The 24,104-nt window shown below is 44.1% G+C and overlaps 2 protein-coding genes across 3 annotated transcripts; one reads left to right on the forward strand and one right to left on the reverse strand.

Annotated features, from left to right (window-relative positions):
• Positions 1-159: 159 nt before the first annotated feature.
• gtf3c6 (general transcription factor IIIC, polypeptide 6, alpha) lies at positions 160-7,853 on the reverse strand. 2 transcript variants are annotated; one of them, XM_057051832.1, is made up of 6 exons: positions 7,676-7,853; positions 2,061-2,141; positions 1,912-1,975; positions 1,081-1,125; positions 874-972; positions 160-702 (listed from the first exon to the last, which is right to left on the reverse strand). In XM_057051832.1, the coding sequence occupies exons 2-6, from the start codon at positions 2,091-2,093 to the stop codon at positions 581-583; spliced, it is 363 nt and encodes a 120-aa protein (XP_056907812.1). In that variant the 5' UTR covers positions 2,094-2,141; positions 7,676-7,853; the 3' UTR covers positions 160-580. The 2 variants fall into 2 exon arrangements, with proteins under 2 accessions (XP_056907812.1, XP_056907811.1); XM_057051831.1 differs by lacking the exon at positions 7,676-7,853 and adding an exon at positions 2,302-2,475.
• Positions 6,969-23,791, forward strand: LOC130536133 (zinc finger homeobox protein 3-like). The gene is made up of 11 exons (XM_057051805.1): positions 6,969-7,314; positions 9,617-11,300; positions 11,385-11,923; positions 12,008-12,221; positions 12,837-12,944; positions 13,040-13,170; positions 13,325-13,435; positions 14,931-15,090; positions 15,239-19,902; positions 20,027-20,671; positions 20,802-23,791. The coding sequence occupies exons 2-11, from the start codon at positions 9,653-9,655 to the stop codon at positions 20,916-20,918; spliced, it is 8,337 nt and encodes a 2,778-aa protein (XP_056907785.1). The 5' UTR covers positions 6,969-7,314; positions 9,617-9,652; the 3' UTR covers positions 20,919-23,791.
• Positions 23,792-24,104: the final 313 nt, after the last annotated feature.

The following is a 24,104-nucleotide window of genomic DNA, read 5'->3' on the forward strand; positions in this document are numbered from 1 at the left end:
GTCCACTTCAGAGGGACAGCGGTGATTGGATTGGCCGAGACCCGCCACGTCCTCAAAGTCAACAAAAGTTGCCTCTCTCAATCATAACAGAAGCAGTCAGTGTGCCCAACAAAAGCAACAGTGTTTTCCCCACGTAACTGCGGCAACAAGTCAACAAACTGCGGTTCAATTGTTTTTATTACAGCGCACATATTAATTCTGATAGTTTTTCTCTGTAGCAATTATATACATATATATAAAACACATGAAAAGATGACTCCAAAAGTGCTTTAAGCGAACCCTTAAACAAAAACAGGCATGCGAAAAACAAAAGTTATTACTAATCAATTTTTTAAAAAATATTCTAAGAATTCAAATAACAGGGTATTTACTGATAACTTTGCTACTCAGTATAAACATTAAGCAATTTCCTGTCTATAGTTATAAAATCATCCTTATATATACATACACACAACAGGAAACCAACTTAAAATTCACTATTCATTTTCATTTCACACTATTATACCTTTCAAAGCCCTACAATTGCAAATGAACACATTTATTCTGTACCCATAGTTCAAGCTAAAGCAAAGCATCTGTTTCAGCTTTTTGCCAAGTCTTGAAAATCTGTCACACTTGTATGGTCTTCTGATTCTCCCTGTTTGTCTCTTTCTTCTTGGCTGGGACAGGATGCGCAGTTCAGGTCATCACAATCCCCACTTCCTGATGAACCGACACACAAAACATTTTTAAGTCTGTGGAGTGCAAAGTTGGTCTTCCGTCAAGAAGCTTGTTCAGTGTGATGGGCACACTGCATTAAATCTAATAATGTCAGATTTAGATTCCAAATTTAGAAGTGATCATAATAGTGGGTGAATAGCTGTTCTGGCTGACCTTCGCTTGTTTCACATTCCTTTTTTTCTGTGAGGAAGATTCGTTGCATCATCAGTTTTTTCACAGTGTGGCATGTGTACTTGAGCTCCGGAACATGATCTTGATTTTCCATAAAGAACGTATAAGGGTGTAAAGCAAACAGAACAACAGAATCTTTAAATACGTATGCCTGTAAATGAACATACTTAAGGCTATAAAGGACTTTACCTTTCTTTTGACCTTCCTCGAACAACACACATGTTCCTAAAGCATCTGTGGATTGTCAGATAATCAATGTTAGTATCTTTTTTCCAGAATTCATTGAAGACTCATTTCTGGACCATGTGTTTTTTAGTTTCTTTAAAGGTGCATTAAGCATGACTATTTTAATCCTGTCTACTGGGAAGTATGAGTTATGACAGATGACTCTTAAGTTAGTGTCTCGTTTTCTTAAACGCTTTATTCCTTTCGGGGTCACGGGGAGGGCGTACCCAAGGATGAATCACAGGGCGCTATGTAAGCATTTGTGGGTTGGATACCTTGCTTAAAGGTACCTTGGCAGTGCTCTGAAGGTGTTTGTCTGCACTGGGTCTTTAACAGCCCATTCCCCAGCAGAGCTGCTACCGCCACCACCAACCTTTAAGTTACCGGTATTGGCAATGTAAAAATGCTGTTGAATGACGCCCTGCATTCTGACAAATGTAGGTGTCTAACAAGGATGTTAATGTTTTTATTCAGAGTATACAGAGTATAGAGGGTTATGATGAACCATTCTAAATACAAAACAAGTATGCAATGTATATGATGGGTAAAATGGCAATTCATTATGTCATAATTATGCTGTCAGAGTTAGCAAGAAACAAAAAATTAATCGATGAAATGTAAATTAATGTCTAAATGGGTGTTGGGTACAGAAAGACAATACTTTCTAGGGGACGGGGTGTCGATGGCCATATTTTTTGAACAAAATAACAATGTCGAGTACAATAGGTGGCGCTGTGCATCTATTTTGCGAATAGTCAATAAACCCAGAGAAGAAGATACTGCATTTTTTTTTACCTTCATATTCGCCAGCAAACACATATTGTCCGACCTGCATCATCGGTTTCTCGCTAGCGATATCCTTGGAACATAAATACGAATTAAGATGAGTAAGAAGTGCCGTGAAACAAATTACATTTATGTTGATAGTAACATCGGAAACTCACGAGAATCTTGCATGAACCGCCGCACTTGGACATAAAGTCACTGTTGATAATTCCAGCGAGCTCCACCACCACAAGCTGCTCCTAGAAACACATATCAAAATTCTAGATCTATTTCTTAAAGGGTACATAGTTTGAACATAACGGTTGACTATAGAAGTGCACGACTCCTGACAGTAAACCATGTGCTAACGTTAGCGACAGATAAGGCTATTGTTTAAACGTTAGTGTAAAATAGTATTACCTCCTCCTCCCATTCATCTTCCATGGCGAGAATTCAGGAACACACAAAAGGCTCGATATCAAGATAAAATAGTTTCTATGTAGTATTGTATGCTAAAAATGTTTGTGTTATTTTTACACGATACGTCCAACCTACTTCCGCGAATCTACGGTATCCGTGAAGGTTTATACGATCTGGTAATAGCATGCGTGTAGTTACAGCCTCTGACCATGTAGTAGCGCTGTTGCACAGTTTTACCTTTTACCGGCCTCACAAAACGCATCTGATGTGAACTGGAAATGAAGGGAAATGAATAACAGTTCTATCTCTCCTTCCATTTATCCGTCTATCTGCATTGATTGGATCTAAATATTGGCTACCTGTAGGCTCACTCATCTACATCTAACATTAATGTTATTAATGTTCTCCTGCAGGAGGCCATAGCTGAGGTGATGAGATGAGTCGAGATGAGGTGATACACTTTATTGATCCCCAAGGGGAAATTCATCTGTCAAAGCTAGGAAGAAGTAACAAAATCTAAAATAAGCACCTGCTTTAAATGTAGCCAAATGCAGACAGGAACACATTCACAATTGAGGCTATGGGAGAAACACCACCGAGTAATCAAATTGCACGATGATGAAAAAATATACAAAGCACAAGAAGCCATCACAAAGCTTAGTGTATGGCGTATTTTTCTTTTTTTTTTTTAATTATTGCTTTTCCAAGACTGAAGTTAATATAACAGACAGTTTTACAATGTCTGTGTAAAGCACGGTTGCTGGAATAAAACATTGGGTCAGATATATTTAAGGCAAATATTTACCTTGAGATTTGTTATTCTAAAATAAGTAGAGTATATACCTACAGTATAGCTGTATTTTAGGGAATTTCAACAGCTTTGTGCATGTTGCAGGTTCTAAAAAACATTTCAGGTAATTCTTTATGGGTTACCTATTAATCATGCTTTCTAAGCATATGATATTTTTAGAAAATCCATTTGAATTTCGCTGCATTTTCTCTACAAGCAAATCAGTAAATCTGCAGGCAAGAAGTCAGCTTTGATGAATTTCAATGGATCCTTGCATTAATCCTAACCCATTTAAATTTTATCCATAAAATGAAAAAAAATTCTAGTAAAACTCTTGGAGGCTGTGGAGGTGAACACAGATGCTTTAATGTTTTTTTGGGTTTTTTTTTTTTGTTGGTCAGCTGTCAGAATTGTTCATCTGTTGTTGATAACAGCAAAGACTAGATTCCAGGTTTAATTCCTCTCGTTTCTTGCGCTCAACCGATTTACGTTGGAAACCGCAGCTTCCCTGCCGGTATCGGGGTTAGAAGGAAAGTACGCATTTCAATTGTGCATCTTTTAGAATGATATTTATTGAGAATACATTGAAAAATATTGTCTCTTTCATTGGTGGACATTCCGGGACTTCAAATCCAGTGGTGTAAAGGTATGATCAATCTTGGCTTGAGAAAATTCAACTGGATTTCATTTAGTTTTTTCAAAGACACTTTAGCTTGAAAGAGTCTCTTGGATAAGATGTGAAATGGCTTCGAAAACTAAAAGAAGTCCAGATAAATTTTCTTAATCTAAAACTTCTTTTCAACCGGGATGACTGAGAACAGTTATTGACCCGATATGAACAGCTGTATGCATACATGCGGAGCAGGTTGATGCTGAAATGAGACTCGCACTTGAAGGTAAAAACCATTTTTTGAATCAGAATCAGACAAAACCAAATTAAAGGGGGTGCATATCCCCCATGTGGCTTCTCCCTCCCCATTTCTGGCCTATCATTTATCTCTGGACCATGGTGGGGTTGTCATGTCGACCAGCCCACAAGTTACTATGACAACGGCTCAAGGGGAAGCACTTGCTAGGGAGGTTATTGCCTCCTTGGGGATGTAGGAAAGAAGGGGGAATGTGAGCAGAGACAAAGATAGAAGGACTCATAGACACCAGAAAGGCTTCAATGAAGACAGAGGTCAAGTTGGAGTATGTTGGCCCTGGAAGAGTACTTTAGTGCATGTGGTTTACTATAAAGGCCAGTTTACATAAGAAAAAAAACAATGCATGAAGAAACTATGTGAATAACAGTTGACTGTTTGAAGGATAGAATGCAGTATACAAAGTTTTCTCCCTCTTGGACAAGACCTCAGCTTCCCTTGTACATGATATATTACACTTTCCCTCAGTGCGGAACCCTGGGGCAGAAAGGGGCGGAGGCAAGACAGGGAGTGACATTAAGGACCCTCCAAGGTGTCAGATGGGTCCCCAGCTTCCCCCACATTTTGTCATATAAATGTCATGAAGACAAGTTTAGAGTTGGTTAGACTTTGGGTCTATTTCTGCCTGGGGGGGTGGGGGTACCACAGTGGTTAATTGCCCCATTAACACTGATGGGGTAAATTGGTGGAAGGGCTAACTATATATGTATTACAGTGAAAACAACAACCCCTGGCATACACCTCAGGGCACGGAACGCATGGTGTGTTTTACAGTGCGGCCTGTGCATCTGACTCAGTGTAATTGTGTGTGTGTGTGTGGTGTGTGTGTGTGTGGTGTGTGTGTGTGTGTGTGTGTGTGTGTGTTTGCTCCCAAATTAAAGCTTTAATGGTTGTAATTGATTACAATTCTATATTTATCACTACAGCAATTAACGCAAAACATATATAAATGTTTTGTCATTGTCTATTGTATTCTATTCTAGTCTGTGTTGTTTGCAATATGTTTCTTCTCTATATTTATGTCAAAACTGTGCAATCTGTACATTAACTTTGAATGATGGACACAAAACATTTCCTCCATATCACTTGTGCAGATGTTCTATGGCAGCTCTATGGTCCATATATCAAATTATAAAAATCCAATATAGATAATAAGTTCAAATGATATTAAGAAGTGTAATATTGTACCACAGGGTTGTGATTTACACCTGTGATGAAATTTAAATATTTCTTTGAAAACAATAAATAAGTGATGACAATTTTTTTTGTGCTTTGTGCAGCACTGGATATATAATGATCACACACACACACACACACCACACACACACACACCCTCTTTGCATTGCTGACTAATGTTAATATTATATGAGCATTTACACTTATTGTCTTTTGATCGTAAACCTGCAGAAAGCCTCTGAAAAGAGAAGTAGCCTGATTTATGGTTGTGATAAGATGCAGTCTTGCTGGCATGTGCCAGGCGGACAAATCACTCTCGATGTTTTCACGTCGTAAAATCATTATTGGGTGTTCTACAAACGTACAGGCCAAATCATGTGGCACTTAATTCATTGGCCAGTAGGTGCACCATTGCATTAATGTAATAAAACCAAACCAAGATAAGGCAAAATCAAAATGTCAGTGCTCTCAAAACCCAACATAACGAAATGTCATTAATATTCATGTTCAGATATAGTGCAGCTATTTCACGCAACACTGGGCTGATTGTAACCCTACAGTTTATGCTGAAAGCCTGACCCTTTCTATCTCCTCTGCATTATGAGTTTCTATAACATTTTTTCTGTAATATTGCCCCCTTTCACCCCGCTCATATTTGTGTTTATGCGATTCTAAAATGAGGATGAGGTCAGCTGTCACAATCACCACATTTTAAAAAGTAAGATAGTGTTTGATATTGTGAATAAATGCAGCTTTTACCTTTTAAATATGGAAGATCGACAGATTGGAACCTCCGGCGTGAAATTCACTATCTATTATCATAACAATAGCGTCGAGTGGCGAGGATGGGACAGCCGGAGCAGAATCAAACTAAAGGTCTAAAGCCTCCGATAACAGAATGTGAAATGGACACGACAATTCGGGGGGTTTTATAATGCTGGAGAACCACTTTTAACTCGGGAAGGAATCTCCGAAAGTCTTCAGAAATCTGGAGCAGATGTAAGAAAATCTCAGATAATATTTAGGCGTCATTATAAGAGGCATTTTTCCTCTATTCGTTCCAAAAAAATTGGATTTCGGTAACATCACACAAACACTCTTCTGAAATCACGTGTGTTTGTGTGTGTGTGTGTGTGTGTGTGTGTGTGGCAAATATTTCATGCAAAAAATGCCTGTTTTGAAAAAGAAAAAATAGCTAATCGAATAAATAAACAACTATGGTAATTTAAGACACATTGCGTCGAATATTAAATTAAATGTCAATATTGTTAAAACAATACTTTAAAAAACTAACAAAAAAAATCCTCTAGGCCTTTAGCGTGATGTTTAGTCTTTTCTATAGATCACCATGACATCTGTCGCGTTTGTGACCGAATATCCCGCATTACAATATTATGGCATAATAACGGTGCAGATTTTTGCTTTGTATTTGTAAAATTGCTTGTCTTTCTTTTTCGGGATTTTCAAAAAAACGTTTCTCTAAAAACAGTTTTCTCTAAACGTACATTTTAAGAGAAGGTGGTTTGCTGAATACTGATCTAAAATGTTTTAGGGCGGGTTTTTCCGCCTCATATCAAATAAAATACCACATTTTAGTTTTTATTTTTCGCAGTAAGTCAGCCTGCTCCTCCTCGTCTTGTCTTCGTCTCCAGTAGCCTCTCCTCCTCCTCCCTCTCTCCTCCCACCTCCCTCCCTCTCTCTCTCTCTCTCTCTCTCTCGCGGAATCCTATTGATCCAAACGGGCTAATTAGCGGTGTCTGCGCAATTACGCACATGCGCACTAGGGGTAATCTCAGCCATTTTTGAAGGAAACTAATTAGCAGGAATAAAGAGCCAAGTGTTTTTCCCCCCACAGTGATCAGAACTCATTCTACCTCTGGAGCTGGCACAAACCCCTCCGTCCCCCCATCTTCTGTTTACTACAGCCTATATGTAGCTTTAATTACACTGTTGTTTGGTAACAACTCGGACCCCGCTGCTCTCTCTCCCCGTTTTTCCCCCTCCTGGCTCCGTAAAAAACGCAGATGATCATTCATAAGGAATGAGTGGGCTCTCAATACGGTTGTTTTCCGGACTACTACACATTCAGCGTACGGAGCTTTGTACCAGAGCCTCTGCAGAAATGTAAGTCCGCCGTTTGTTTACGATATTGCGGGAAACTGGGAGGAAGCGACCTCGGCTTCGGGGAGGTGAGGGTGTTTAGTCAGTACAGCCTGGTATTCGCAGAAATCGAGCTTTTGTTGATCTGCTTGTCCATCGGATCACCTGTTACTGGATAACCAACGCGATCACTCTTAGTTTGGTTAGATCGCGGGTGTTGAGCGGTCCGATCCGCTGTAAACAAAGGCTGAAAGTAGGGGGGCTTAATTCTGGTCAGCGGACTGACAACACAGAACAGGGAGTGAACTTCAAGTCGCTGCCTGTTCGGTATTCTCTAACAACAGCCCCAGTATGCCCCCCCTCCCCAAATAACAGGGTCCTTTACCTTGGCAGCGGTGTGTGTTTCGGCGATCCTGGTATGTTTGAAAAGGTTATTTCTCCAGTTGGCTCCAGTGTGTCCAGCTAAAGCCAAGACAGAAAACAATCCAAAACATTTTTAAAGTGTCGCTACACAACTCTCCTCTGTCCCTGTTCTCACACCCATGACTCTCTCCTTTCTCTCTGTTTCTACACACGCACACGCGCGCGCACTCACACACACCTGCAGTGTCCACACCAACAAAGATATCATGTGTGTTTGTAAACCCGAGCAGCCCCATGCATGTCAGTTAGTGTGTATGTGCTCTTAACTGGCATTATCAGAAGGAATTTGCAGAGAACAACAGGATGTACACACATTCACACACACACACACACACACACACACACACACACACACACACACACACACACACCACACACACACACACACACACACACTGTTAAAAGATGGTTTCCCGCACTTCTGATCGATAGAGAGCCAGGAATGTTTATATAAATAGTTACATTGCTGATAGACCTGGGTTATTGATTGCAGTGTAAATGAAAATCTTTATCAGATTAGAGACTGTTCTCAGCTGCTGGCAGGCAGGCAGGCAGGCAGGCAGGCTCGGCCCCACGGCGCAATCTGACGGGACGGTGGGGACAGCTGCAGTGGGCAAGGGTCTATGGCCTGTGACATAAACACAGTACATTAAAGCACTATCACAGTGCCGATATGAGCCATATATCTTTAAGTTGCAGAGAAGGGGGGTTGGCGAGAGGAGACGCAGGCAGAAAGAGGGTGTTTGAGGAGGAGGAGGGGGCTGGCTGGTTGAAGGTGAAAGGGTACATTAAGGTCTGTCCTTGATTAAAAAAGGTCAGTAATGAGACTGGGATGCACACGGGGTAACAGAGATGTATCCGTCTCATCTGACATTCATGTGTCAGTCAGAAACAAGGGGGGATGCTCCATTAGATTTTTTTTCATTGTTTGCTGTAAAACTTAAAAATAGCTCCCCCAATCCATTTTTAAAATGTTTTTATTGAAATACTTACCCCACAAAACCAATGTATGTACTATGCTAATATACAGGTTTATGTATGTACTATGCTAATATACAGGTTTATGTATGTACTATGCTAATATACAGGTTTATGTATTATGGTGTTACTACAAGATATAGAACATTTTGGTTTATTTTTAAGTACTCCCCCAGTAATTTTTCCCATTAATCTGATGTTCATTTGTATAGATGCAATTTATGTTACACAAGTGTTATTATCCCTAACATGAACAGATGAGAACGTAAACATTTTTGCTTAATGTGTTAGTAATGTTTAATTAAATGTTTCATCTGCATACATAAATGGCTCACATAATTGTTTTTGTTCTGTAGGCAAATAAATAAGATTAGGAAAGTGCCCATTTAATCAGATCCAACCCCTGTTTTTGCATGATGTGTTATAAATGGCTAATGCTAAACAAAGAGCCAGTTTCCTCACAATAATATCTGTGCTTTTATGCAACAACAAACAATAATGTTAAACAAACAGTGGCTGTTAAATGCACACTTTCATCTGCTCTTCTCTTTGGGTCACAATTTAGTGAAAGCCCTTTAGCTTTGAAACATTCGGTTCTTTATTTAATCCCATCCCCTGAGGAATATTATAGACCTCCTGCGTAGCCTTTACCCGCATTCCTCCACCTAGTTTAGCGCTCATGCTATTGATTTTCCCATTAAGGGCTAACGCTAACCCCTGAGTAACCAGCCTTTGTATTGCGGTTTGTGAAGGCAGTATTGAACAGATGCTATCCAGGGACTGTAATCAATGGCCTCCACTGTTATGCAATACTATTTACATGACTCATTTATTTTATTTTCTGTCCCTTTTTTCTCCTTTCTCCCTTCTCACTCTCTCTGTCATCTTCTTTCTCCTGTTCTTTTTCTGTATCTGACACCCACAGGTGGGGTGGTAATGTGTGGCAGCTGTAGCCTCTGGTATGGACAGCGGTGAGGGAGGAGGAGGGGATGGAGGGGGAGGAGAGGAAAGAGATGCTGACCTCAGTCCCCAGGCTTTATCTCTTCCTCTCCTGACCCCGGCGGTCGTTCCTGAGCAGGGGTCATCCTCTCACACCTCAGCTATGGCCCCTGCCAAAGAGCTCCTGACCCTGCTCCAGCAGCGGGAGGAGGGTGCAGAGGGGGCCCAGGCTGGAGAAGAGAGCCGGGGAGGTGAGCAGAAAGAGGAAGGCCGACATTCGCAGGAGAATGGAGTGTGTGTAAAACAGGGGATAAAGAAAGAGTCCGCGGAGTGTTGTTTGTCAAAGCAAATGAAGGAAAATGGGGAGGTGTGTGTAGGTGCGGGAGAGGTGTCAGTTACAGGGGGCCTCTCGGCAGCCCTTAGTAGCAAAGAGGAGGAGGCCATCTCAAACCAAAGCCAAACCAAATCCAAATGTTCTTTATTACCTCAACAGAGCCAGCACAGCTCTTCTTCCAGCACTGCAAGGGCCAGTGGCACACTCAACAGCAAAATAGCCGCCTCTCCAAAGCCCTCCCCCACTCCCTCCATCTCTCCAAAGCCCTTCGCTCTTCTTTCCACCTCTCCAAAGCACTTCACTTGTCCGTCATCCTCTTCTGCCCTGCCGAGCGAGATAGAGGCAAAAGACATTAAGGCAGATCAGGACTGGATTTCTGGGTTTCCTCAGAGCTTTAAATCCCAGCAGTCTACTCTGGCTTTTCCACTGGCAGGTGCGAGGCCTGCCAGTGCACCTGCTGAGGATGATGGGCCGGCAGGGGTTCCTCACTCTTCCATTTTAAATGAAGATGGTGCCAAAGCTCCAGAACCAAATGACAGCCAGCTAGACACAGAGGTGAATGATGAAAGAGACAAAGAAGGAGAACAGAAAGACGCTGTCCTTAAAAACCTCAACCAAGACCTCTCGCCCAATTCGCTGACCAGTCACATGACCATAATGCACTCGCGCAATTCCTGCAAGACTCTGAAATGTCCCAAGTGTAACTGGCACTATAAGTCTCAGCATACACTGCAAGCCCACATGAAAGAGAAGCACCCAGAGACGGGTGGCCAGTGTGTGTGCGGCGCCTCCGGGGGGAAGTGCGTCTGTGGCGGTGCAACACGAGATGCGTGTGGATACTGTAGTTCGGGAAAACCCCACCCTCGCTTGGCCAGAGGAGAAACCTACGCTTGTGGTTATAAACCCTATCGCTGTGAGGTGTGTGACTATGCTACCTCTTCGAAAGGCAACCTCAGCATACACATGCAGTCAGACAAACACCTGAATAATGTTCAGAATGGAGGACACTTGAACGGTCACATGCACTCTTCTCATGTTACCAACAATAGCAGCTCTTCCAACGGCCACGCCGCGGAAGAGCCGGCGTACAAGCTCCCGCTCGCGATTCTCCCACCTACCACTCAGCCCGCCAAGCTCACGCCGCCTGCGCACTCCCACTCTCAAGGCAAGCGGTGGAGGTGTGATGTGTGCGACTACGAGACCAGCATTGCTCGCAACTTGCGCATACACACCACCAGCGAGAAACACACGCATAACATGCTCCGACTCCAGAGGGGCTACTACCTGTCCCAGTGCCGGAGCCTGACCCCACAGCTTAAACACCTACAAAACGCAGGTGAGTGTCCCATCACATCTGTTCGGACATAAAAATGAAAAAAGGTGCCTTTTGTCTTAGCGTGTCCTTTGTTTTTCCTGTTAGGCGCTGAGCTTTCCCTGAAAATGAGACTGACCAGTCAACAAGCCACAGAACAGCCAGTCGCGCTCGGCTCGGCGCTGACTCCCTCGCCCTCTCCCTCTCCTTCTCCCCCTCCTGCCCTGTGCCTGTCCCCCACTTCACCCCTCTCCCAGGGTGTGTTTCAATGCCTTGTCTGTTCCTGCTTTTCATCCGACAGCTTAGAGTCTGTGGAGCAGCACCTGAACGCCCCTCGCTCTCTGCCCCAGTCTGAGTGGTGCTCCCTGGTTGCCGGTGGCTGCCACTGTAAGCTCTGTGGCTACACCACCCCGCTGAGGGCTAACTTTTCCCTGCACTGCCAGACTGACAGACACCGGACCCGGTACCAGCTTGCAGCTCACGTCCAAGAGGGAGGAGATAGAGGTCAGGAAGGTGCTGCCCTGATTGCCAAAGGCAATCCGGTCCAGCTGAGATGCAACCTGTGTGACTATGTGACCAGCAGTCTGGAGAAGATGAGAGGGCATTCCCTTGGCTCGCACCATGAGGCCAGTACTCGGGTTTACAGAGTGAGTACTATTTCAGAATCAATCTTTATGACACTGCCATTATATTTGAATTGCATCTAAATGTTTTTTGCTCCCTTGTGTTAGTTCCTGCAGCAGTATGATGGTGAAGTTGATGGAGGTTCTTGGCTGTTCCATTGTCTGCTATGCAACCACTCCTCTTCTTCTAAGCTTCAACTACTGAAACACAGTCAAACCCCAACCCATCAGCAGAGGGAAGGGCTGCTACAGCTGCAGCCAATGGGCGGAGAGGAACTGGCGGCCATTTTTACCATCAGGAAAAGCTCCGATGGTGACACAGGTGAAAAAAATATAAAATTAACTGTCAGGGTGCTCCTCGCATGTGTACACATGACATTGGGGGAAAAAAACAGGAGGTAATGAGTAATGGCTGTTGCTGCCATATTGATCAAGTAAATTGACTGGTCAATGCACAGCCTTGTTATATCTCCAATAATGCCTGACAACAACTAACTAGCACCTGCTAATCAATGAGCCAGGACAAATCCCCTGGAAAAGAATGGAGAAGATGGAGGATGGTCATTAGCCTGCCTTCTGTTCAAGAAGAAACGCTGATTGTTAACTGTGTCAGGGGTGATGGCAGAGCCCCTCAAACATATAACACAACACGTCCTGGTCGGGACGTGTGTCCCGTGTCAGTGCACGGATTAAGACTTATTGAGGTGAACTGATGAGTTGTAAGTCCATATTACTTCGACTCCACCTCTGAGGAGAGTCTAATGGAGAATCAATACTTGATCAATAGCAGATGAAGGCAAGCAGGACAAATTAACTCTTTTTGTGAAGGATGGAATGTAGAGGGGAAATATAGAGTGTTGTTCTAATAGCCTATGATAACAAATTGTGCGCAGCGCGACATTTGTATAACACAATAGTTTGTCTTGTCTCCTTACAGATGAGCTCAGTGAGGATATGGAAACTTCCAATGAAACTACCACGGATCCTTCAGACACAACCAAAGACTCATGTGACGTGGGGGTGAAACAGATTTCCGAGGAGAGAGGTATGGCTTCTTCTATGGGAAGAGTGAGTCCACCCATTCTGTAATTAAGTAGAAAGAAATACAACACACTCATTTATCTACATTTTCACTTAAAGAAGAAACTAAGGGGGAGAACAGAGAGAATGAGGGATCGTTGCCCCCCATTAAGCGCCCATCCTCTGGATGGACGGAAATGGAACATTCAAGCAAACGCCCCAGAATACACCAGCAAAATGAGAACCAGCAGGTGAGCAGTCCACACAGACCGTGTTAGCCTAAAGATGTTCAATTATCAATAAATGTATGTCGGTCTAATTTCAAAGAACTCACCCTTGCACACCTGCACTTTGAACTGAAACTTTATTAAGCATCAACCTCTTCTTTCCTCTCTTCTCCCGTAGACTGTCCAGTGCCCTTTGTGCCAGGTCAAAGTCCCATTCATTCACTTTCAACAGCATCTCACACATGTGCACAGTGTTGCACAGGACTGTGTAGACAAGCTCATCAGCACCGTAAGTGTATGCATGTGTGGATTTGTTGTTTGCATTCATCAAAAGAAAAAGAGGAGAGAAGGCAAAGCAATGGGGGATGGGGGAGAGTGAAATGTAGGGAGACAATTCCATTAAGAAGGCACCAGAGAGAAAGGCAGTGCTTTTTTTAATGCATGTTTAAGTAGCTCCCTGCTATCATCTTTGATGCAGTCGTGCATTCTGTGTGTATGTGTACACGGAGTGGAAGAGAGAGGGTTTGACTGAGTGAGTGAGGGAAAAGGCAGTCTTTCTATAATGCATGTTTAAGTAGCCCTCTATTACCAGAAGTGCAGTCAAGCTAAAAAGGGGCCCCCGTGCTTTTTACTGTGTCTCTCCAACTAACAAAGACTGGTCATCTATCCACATCACCATCCTCCATCTCCCTGGCCCGTATGCTAAGTGGCCTTTGTCTCTTGTGCTCTTCGCCTCCACTTGACTGACTGCTTTTCACCCTTTCTCCCCTATGCTGTCGTCCTCTCTCCCCCCCAGCTACTCCTATCATTCCTATTCAACCATCTCTCTCTCTCTCTCTCTCTTTCAGCCCCTCCCATTTTGTCTCTCCCAAGCTCATTCTCAATTTCTTATGCGTTACCCCTCCCTTCCTCTCTCTAAAGCAGTTTTTTTTGTTCATTGTCCCATACTTCCTCCCTCCCTCACCCTGCTCCCTCTTTCATATTCTGCACCTCTTACCCCCCCACAATCATCCTCCCTCCTTCCCTTCTTACCCCTCCCTCACTCTCTCTGATAGTAATTGAGGTTCATTAATTCAGACTGAGGTGATGATGGCCATTATGTACCTTGCTTTCCAATTACGCTCTCTAGATTAAGCCTGACCTTCAGTTTTCTCTGCAGTGTGTGTGTGTGTGTGTGTGTGTGTCTCCGTGTGTGTGTGTGTTCCACACTCTCTTATGAAGCTGTTACTCAGAAAAAAAACTCTTGTCATGTAAATCTCATCTTTAGCTGTCCGTCCTTTCCTAAGGGTAGCTAGCTGCTCACATAGATAAAGTATTTGCTGTGAGTGCTTGAAGCAGTGGAGATGGAGATTTTCTATATGAAGAATGATTTTAAATAAATTCATTATTCAGCTCGGCAAAGTTTTATTAAACCCTTGAGGCATGTTGGAGGGTGTTGGAGCTGAGGGGCAGGTCCACATTTCTCAACCATATACATTTTCCATAAAATTGATGTGCCGCCTTCTCTGTACTGTGCAGACAGGTACAAAATGTAACTATACACTTACAAATTCACTATTTAATGTTTTATGTTATAAGGACGGGGGTGCAGGCACTGTATGTTAATATATTTGTTGATACATTATCATTTGAATTTTATTACTATGTTTTATTCAGAATGTGGGCTGAAGAAAATATTGTCAATATCGTTCATCTGAATATGTTAAAACAACACCGGGAGTTATGCAATGAAAGCTTTAAAAAGACTTAGGCTTAAGACTGATTTTCTTATTTTGTGGCTCCAGGTCAAGCTTTCGATGGAACCTCAGCCCCAGCTGCAGACGGAACCACAAACTGAGCTGAACGCCGATGACACACAGAAAACTAAAAACACCCAGAATAGCGATGCAGATTGTTCCCATGTTGCTGACCCTGCTGCTTCTGTTGATGCACAGAAAAACAATGGTTGGTATATAATTCATGATAAAACTGAATTCATGCTCATTAATGGTCCAAAACACTCAACAGTTTCTTGTCCTTTGACAGCAGCATCTCAAATATTATTAGAAAATAACTTTTAATTGACCATTGTGAAATCTTTTGCCTTTTTAAGGGGTCGAGTCAGTGGAAAACACTGAAGCAGAAGTAACTGCGCCCAAAGATGTCACAGCTCTACTCACCCCTCCCTTGGAAGACAGCACCACTCACCCTTCCAACGGCAAACTGGCTCCCCAATCCCTAACACAAATTCCCCCCTCTTCTCCTCCCACCTCTCCACCCAGCGATCACCCTCCCCTGTCCGATCACCATGGTTACCGGTTCCGTTGCAGCAGGTGCAGCCTGGCGTTCCCTACTCAGGAGAAACTCCAGCTGCACTGGCAGTACCATGCCATGAGAGCGGCGACAGAGTGCCCCCTCTGTTCCAGACAATGCCGCAGCCAGGAGGCCCTGCAGAGACATATGCAGAACACACACTCACAGTTGGACACCACACAGGGGCAGAATACCATGTTGCCAGCCAACACTGCGCAACACATGGAACACAACCAGAGTCCAGTTCAACAGGATTTTAGTTTATCACCTCAACTGGGGCAGGAGGCAGGAGAGAGTGAGGATGAGGAGATAGAGGAAGAGGCCCTCGACATGGAGGGAAAAGAGCCGAAAGATATTCAAGTCAAAGATCGGGATGTGGTCGATGAAAGAGCTGAGGCGTTTTCAAGTGAACAAGAGAAAGGGCCACAGGAGGACGTACCAGAACCCAGTTTCAGTCCGCTAGTCAAAAAGAGTTCCAACCCTGCAATGGACCGCTTTCTTGACCCAGCCAGGCCTTATAAGTGTCACGTATGCTCTGAATCTTTTACTCAGAAAACCATTCTCCTCGTTCACTATAACTCTGTGTCCCACCTTCACAGAGCCAGACGTGCTCTCCAGGACTCTAACACAGGTGTTGCTGTGACCGAAACGCCCCGAGGTCCTGATCCTAGACCTTATCGTTGCCAGCTGTGTGGAGTTGGTTACAGCCAGAGCTCCACATTGGACATACACCTTCGCTCTGTCCTTCACCAGACTAGAGCTCGTGCTGCCCAGAACTCAGGTTCACAAACCCCAACATCTTGTGCAGCCGCTCCAGTATCATTCCCCAGCACAGCCACACAGTCAGTTATTGCAAAAGAAGAACCATCCAAGAGCTTTCCTTTAATAAAGAAGCCAGATGTAGTGAGCTCTTCAGCCTCTACACATTTGGGTGTAGCAACCGAGGCCCAGACTACCCTTCCTAACTCAATTGAACAGTCTGCTAACCAGCAGACTAAAAAAAGAGTGGCAGATCTTGTAGCATCAAGGAACCAGCTAATGCTATTACAACAGCAGCAGTTAGCACAGGCTCAGGCTCAGCTGCAGCAAACCACATTGCTTCAGTCACAGCTGCTACAACATTTTCCTTTGGGTCAGGAGACTCTTCTAAAACAACATTTCTCCTTGATACCAGACACCATGCTTTCTCTGCAGCAGCAGCTTCTTCTGCCCTTTTACCTGTCAGGAGACATGAAGATTAACCCAGAGTTAGCATTTAAAAGTCATGAACTTAGCCAGTTGTTATCTGCCATGTCCATCCCAAAAGAACAACTTAAGGCAGCAACAGAAAGTGAGTCTCAGCCTCCAATGGACAAGAAAACAGCCCAGGAAGCAGGGTCCACTTCAATTATGAGTGAGCCAAAAGATCACATTCAAAGTGAACCCAAAACTGAAGCAGGAACCAGCAAATCGATCAAACTGGTTCAAGAAGAGAGCTTTGCTAGTCTTGAAGAAAAAGAGGACGTTTCTATGCCTGCTGTTCAAACAGAAAGTCAGAAAGAGGCAAGCTCCTCACTTAAACTTGGATTGCAGTGTCCTCCTCCCAGAGTTCCTTTTGCTCCTGTGAACGGGGAACCTTTAAGAGCACTGTTGCAGAGTTATGGTTATGAGCTGGCATTGCAGTACATACAAAATAGACACAGAAACCAACAGGAGATATCATCACATTTGATAAACAACAGTGCACACAAACAGGAATCCGCTTACGTAAACAAGACTGAGGTGTCCTCAGAGAAGGGGACAGATGACTTCAGTAAACTGGAAGATGGGAAGACGGGAGACTGTATGAATAATGAAGATGTTGAGGAGGAAAAGCAGAAGGGAGACAAAGAATCTGTGAACAAAAAAGAATGCTGTGAAAGAGGTGAAAGATGTTTGGACTGTGGAAAGTTGTTTTCAGATGCCTTGATTTTAAAAAGCCACAAGGAGTATATCCACAGGACACTGTTTCCCACTGCTGCACTTGAGAGGTTTTCCAGGGAATACAGACTGCAGTATGACCAGATGTACCCGCTCACTGAGCGTCGAGCTGCAGACGGTTCAGCCGTCTCTCCCCACGCTACAGCCAAAACCTCAACGTCCGATTCAGAAGCGGCGCCTGAAACTGTGACACCACAAGTTAAAATTCGCACATCCTCACCCGTCCCTTCAGTTTCTGACCCCATGAACAAAACATGCACTTCAACTACGTCGGCCCCTACGTCTTCTCCGCCATGTCAGAGCTTTTCTGAGCATGAGGTGTCCACGTTGAACACGTCCACAGACGCTTCTCAGCCCCCACCTTCCGCTCAATCCATACCTGTTACGCTACCCAAAATACCAATGCTTCCACTTCCCCTTCCCCAGCTTCCTATACCCCCGTTGACCATAACTAAGCTGCCCCTGCCGACCCTTCCTTTTCCCATGGAACTACCCCTCCTCCCTCCAGTTGTGATGCCATCGGTGGCTCTTCAGCCTCAACCCTGGTTAGACTCAAGTGTGAACCCTGAACTGGCAAAACTCTACCAATCTCAGTTTAATCCATCTTTACTTGGGAAACAGCCACAACTTAGTCCAGCTTTGCTGACACAGCAATCCCAACTCAGCCCCGCTTTGCAAACACAGCCCCCACAGCTCAGCCCTGTGCTGTTAGGCCAGTCGTCCCAAACCAGCCCCATTCAGACCGTCAACACAACAATACAACAGGGTAAAAGAACCCGGACACGCATTTCCGAGGAACAACTGACTATTCTGAGGAAACACTTTGATATTAACAGCCTGCCCAGTGATGATGAAATCGGCAAGATGTCCGCCCTGTCTGGTCTGCCTCATAAAGTTGTCAAACACTGGTTCCGCAACACTCTGTTTAAAGAGAGGCAGAGAGACAAGGATTCCCCATACAATTTTAATAACCCTCCAACTATTGCACTTGAAGACACCAGCGAGGAGGTAGCACAGGACCAGCCAATGACACTTTCCCCGTGTTCACTTTCCCCAGGCCTACCAGCCAACAACTCACCACTCTCCCAGGCTTCCGACCACCAGAAAGGGGAGCCCCATCGAGGACGACGCTCCTCTCGAACACGATTCACTGAGAAGCAGCTGGAAACCCTTCAAGGGGTGTTTGAGGCTACTCCCTATCCCAGAGAAGAAGAATACGACAGGCTATCAGCTCTCTTGTCCCTCCCTAATAGAGTCATTGTTGTGTGGTTCCAAAATGCTAGACAGAGGGCCCGCAAAAATCAAGACAGAGGGAATGAAGATGGATCGGAAGGCAAGAACAGTCACAGACGGAGCAATGACTGCGTCAAGAATAACGATGAAGAGGAGAGCAGTTGCGATCATGAAGGACACGGTGAAGCTCAAAATGAAAATTCAATGGATCTGACCTACGAGTACTATACAAATCCCGAATCCCCTGCTTGCAATTCTTCTTCTGGCTTCATAGAAAGCGAGTATCCAACAGTCAAAGATGAACCAGTAGCTCTTACTAGAAAGCAAGAAGATATAGATATCCCTCCTCTGACCAACAAGAGCCCAGGTCTTGTTCAAATTCAAAATGAAAATACAGATGCTGAGACGCACCATGTGCAAGGAGTTCAAGCTGTGAAAAGGGAACGTTCTTCACCTCCTGACCCCGGCAAAGAAGAAATAAGCCTTTCAGAAAGATGCCAACCCTGCTCTTCTTCCTCATCACAAAAAACTGTTGCCAGCAGTTTGTCCGTAAGTCATTCCGGCCAGGGACGTAATACTCCTTGTGAGCAAGCTATTAAAAAGCCTGCAGACACGATGCCTTCCATCCTCGCTGCCCCTGAGTCTGAAACACGCCACTCTGAGCTGCCTGATGCTGCTACAGGTTCGTCTTCTGAAACACAGCCAAAAAAACCGTTTCAAACCCAGGCTCAGTTCCAGTGCAGTCTCTGCCCAGTATCCTTGCCAACATTCCAGCTGTGGCAGGAGCACCATACCAGGCATGTTCTAGCAGCTCAGACACAGGTCCAGTTTCTCCACTCTGGCTTTACAGACCGAACCCTCCCTTATATGATGCTTCACCCCAACCACCCCCTGATGGCCAGCCAAATGCTTTCAGGTGCTATGTCTCAGATGCACCCCAATCCCACCCATCCCATGATATCTCACCTAAACAGTATCCAGATAAAGAACACAATGCCCGATCACTCCAACACCTCCCTAAACTGCCTCACTCAAGGTTCTATGACTTCCCTAAAGCAGAATCCAAAGCATTTATCAGACAGTGGTTTCGATGGCCAAAGGGGAAATAGAGACGTCGAAGAAGAGCACAGAAGAGATAAGCGTCAAAGAACTACTATCACTCCAGAACAGCTGGAAGTGTTGTATCAGCGTTACAGCATAGATTCTAACCCCACCAGAGGAGTCCTGGAAAGCATTGCTCGTGATGTTGGCCTCACAAGAAGAGTGGTTCAGGTATTTTTAATTGTATGAACATCTACAGTATTATGTGTTCAACAGAGATCAGAAGTGTCCAAAATGTACCTACTTACATTTGGGGCACTGATTTGTTTACTTTAATTTTTTTTTTTTCCCGCAGGTTTGGTTTCAGAACACACGAGCCCGAGAGCGAAAAGGACAGTTTCGGTCAACAGGGCCAGGATCTTGTTTCAGTTTGGGTTTCAACCACCTGCGCTGCCCATTCTGTAGGGCTCTGTTTAAGGTAAAGAGTGCTCTGGATGCCCATATGAGGTCACGACACTGGGCCGAGGCTGAAAGAGCAGGCTACACCTTGTCAATTTGTAATGGATCCAATGGGCAGACTGGCTTGGCATCCATCACAGACAGACCGGGTCCATCCATCTCGTCCAACCCTGTCGCCAACCACAGCTATGTCAGCAGCAACAAAGAGATACTGGCGAAACCATCTGTGGCCTCCTTATCTCTGACCACCGAGCTGAACTCGGAGGAGGAGGATTACGATGAAGAGGATTGCGAGGAGCTCCCGTGTGAGGATGGTCCGAGCATGGCTTACCAAGCTTCCGGTTCTGGGGATCCGAGCTCAAACTGGGGTGAGACACAGACATTGCAGCAGCATCACCATCAGCAGCAGCGCCAAAGGACACAGATGAGCCACTTTCAGGTACTCCAGCTGCGAGACTTCTACAGAAACCACCGTACCCCTAACCGACATGAGTGTGAGGCTCTGGGACAGAAGTTGGGACTGCCTCACCGTGTGGTCCAGGTAAAAATTTAAGTGACAAGTAAATGTTTAATCTACATTCTTTGAAAGAGTTATTTAGTGTCATCCCACTCAGAAATGGTAACATGTTTTAATAACCACGGTGAACATTTCTTACAACTGGATTTTGCAGGTGTGGTTCCAGAATGCGAGAGCCAAGGAGAAGAGGGCCAAGGGCCTAAGCTCTGACTCTGCAGAGAGGGAGCAAGCTGAGCTTTCTGCAGGAGCCGGAGAAAGAGACAGAGCTTAGAGAGGCAGAAGATGGTCCCTTTGCTTCCTTCTACAACATCCCCCTCCTAAAAATCCACATGCACCTGCTCAAACCATTACCCTGTCCACTCTGCTGCACCCATAACCTGAACGCCCCAAAGATGCAGAGCCACAGTGGCCCAAAGACAAACTCTCTTAACCGAAGTCTGGAGAGAGCCCAAACCAAGTTCTGTGTATCAGAGCTTCCCTCTTTTCATACTGTTCCATAACTCTCTTTCCTGCCCTGTTCTTTGTTGCTGAAATGAGCTCATCTCCTCCTTCTGATACATGACTACACCCAAACACCACCTTGACAAAAACCAACCTGATGCCACAGAGGCCAAAGAGCATTTTCCAAGTGTGTGACCTCACTGCCCCGCTAGGCCTGCAGTCTACCTCTCGGTCTGCACGACAGACTCAACGTGGGCCCTCCGCCAGACAGACCTTCACGACTAGCTGTGTAGCGCCTAGAGCCAGCCTGTAAGAGGTTGGAGAAAAAAAAACTGTCAAAGAGATTTTAGTGTAAATAGAGAGCTCCAAAAGATAAACTTGAAAGAAAACAACAACAACAAAGCAGTTAACAGTGGAAGAAGATGATTATGGAAAAAGAAACCCTGAAGAATATCCTTGGCGGAGACAAAGATATTCGAATAGAGCTTTTGTAAAGACTGACTCAGATTCCAAAGCTCGTAACCAAAATTTTCCATGTCTGTGGATTTCGTTTCAACGTGTTTGTTTTCACTGACAGACTGCAGAGCTTGATGTCTGTATGGTGAATGGGTGTGATCTGCAGTCGGTAAGCAGAGTACCGATAGAGCGATAACACGCAGCTTCACCCTCCACAAGCCAATGATGAGTCTTCTGTTGTACTTCTGTTGTAGATTTTTTTTTCCTTTAGTGGATAACAGCCCAAATAGCACAGAACCGAAAGTCCAGTTTGTCTTGTTCTGGCAAACTATTTTTTTATAGCACTCAACCATTATACTGTATATGAAAACTTTAACCAAACTCAAATTTACATTGTGTGTGTGTTTAGTAATAGTTTCTTAATATAAATCTTACGGATTGAGATAAACTGTCTTGCTTCGATATTATAGTGTCATGATTCCTAAAAAAAGAACAAAAAAAATTATGACAGCTTTGATATGTTCAGGCGAGGTGACTTACTGCCTTTCTGTTCGATTTGAATATACCAATGGCTGACCAATGTTATGTGATTAATGTAAAGCTTTCTATGCTCAGGTCAACAGCTCAACATGGCTCTGGTTCCAATGTGATCTTCAGTCAGACCTTTTCCTGTTTCTGAAACAGGAAAGGCACCTTGGACTAAGTATTAGGAGATACCTGAAGAGGCATCTCTGCATTTCAAAGATCTGAGCTTTTCACATCTGAGTAATAGATTGTTACAAAAACCTTATTGAAACTAAAGTGTTTAATGGTGTGAGGGGTAAATGTACAGTATTTAGCTTTTGTATGGTTGACTCAAGACTTCATTGGATGACTGAGACGTAGCTCCCGTTTCTGCATAGATGGCGGAGCTATTGTGCAACCCTGAGGAAAAAAAACAAACTTTGGATGTTATTGATGTTATTTTTGTACACTTAATTTATTTTCCCCTCTCTCCCTCCCTACTCCTCCTCTTTTGCTCTTACCTTTACTCCTGAGTTCATTTTCCACCAGTGCTTATTCTAACTGTAATAATGATATAACAATAATAGCAAAACAATAATTAATGCTTTAAGACAAAAATCCAAAGACATGATAATACTTTAACCATATGACCTACAAAAATAAGCGCTACTGTTTACTTGACGATGTATTGCTGTTTTTAAAAAGGAAGGAGTCCCTATATCTAAGCTACTGTTTTCTGCCTCTCGTAAGCACACTGGAGACTGTAACCAAAACCCCAAACTAGAGCCATGGCAGTCTGTAATATAGCGGTTAAAGAGTTTTACTTCTCCTGAGAAATGTTGCAGTTTATTTTTCTTTCTTTTTTTTACCATAGTGTTGAACTTCAGTCCTTAAGGATGTCCAGTTTGCTGCTAATGTACTGTAGTTTCTAATGATACTGTAGAAAGATGCATGCTCTGATCGCTTTACCACTAGGCTTTAATGACTACAAACTGTAATGATACCTGTGATGCTGTTGATAAACCGCTCCTCTCTGAAATTTCTTGAAAACAAATGGCTATGTGGGGCTCAATTCCATCATTTAGTCCCCCCCCCCATCGTTATTTATCACAGTTCGGTAGATAAAAAGTGGATTTTGTGTGGGGCATTCACTTCTGAGTACTCATGGAGATTCTGCATAGCTGCGTGAAGGAGTTCAGCCCCAAACCTTCCGGTGGTACGCTGTCATTCTGTATTTTAATGTCTCCGCTCCGTTTGTCCAGCTCAAGTCCGACTGACAACGCAGCCGACCCTCCAAAGGATGTGGACTAACTCCGTCACGTTTTCTTCTTAAACTAACCAATGTTTACGACAATACCAATGAGCTTTCTTCTGTACAAAAATGCGCATTCCAAATACCACAAAGGTTTTTTTTGTACGCTGATAATTTTCCATTTTATTTCTCACGTTCTCTTTAACTTGGTGACTGTACGGTGTACATACTGGGGTCCTCGATGCTGAAGGGACTCTGTTATCCTTACTGTAGGTAAAACTATTGCTTTCTTTTTTATTTTTCTGGATATGTTGTTGCCATAGTGATGACCAAAAAGATACCTGTGATGTGCACCTGTCCTTACGTCCTGCTCCAGTGGTTTAGTGTGTCTTATACTCTGCCTCCCCCCCCAGTCTTCCCCTACTGGTGTGTGTTTCCCCTGCCCCCCCTCCCCGTACTCCACTGAGCTAAATAAAGTCTGCTTTGGTGCATGCGCTGGTCTCATCCCTTTAGTACACCTGTGAGAAGCCATTTTGTGAACGCCGCGGTATGCGAAGGTGGCCGCCTGCTATGTTTTTTATATTCCAGATTGGATGTTTATGCAGTGTGAATCTAGCTGGAAGGCTTTTGATGTACAACTGTGTGTGTATAAGAAGGCAAGTGTGTGGAAGGTGCCTGGTGAATAGAGCCGTGACCTCTGGGGTCACTTCATTAATTACATCTGTGACATTCAGCCAGATGAGTTTCCTTTGTGACTAAATGATATGATGAATATTAACGACCCCAGATGAATTACACTGCTGC

This window comes from Takifugu flavidus, chromosome 13 (assembly GCF_003711565.1).
Source record: "Takifugu flavidus isolate HTHZ2018 chromosome 13, ASM371156v2, whole genome shotgun sequence".
NCBI classification, from domain to species: domain Eukaryota; kingdom Metazoa; phylum Chordata; class Actinopteri; order Tetraodontiformes; family Tetraodontidae; genus Takifugu; species Takifugu flavidus.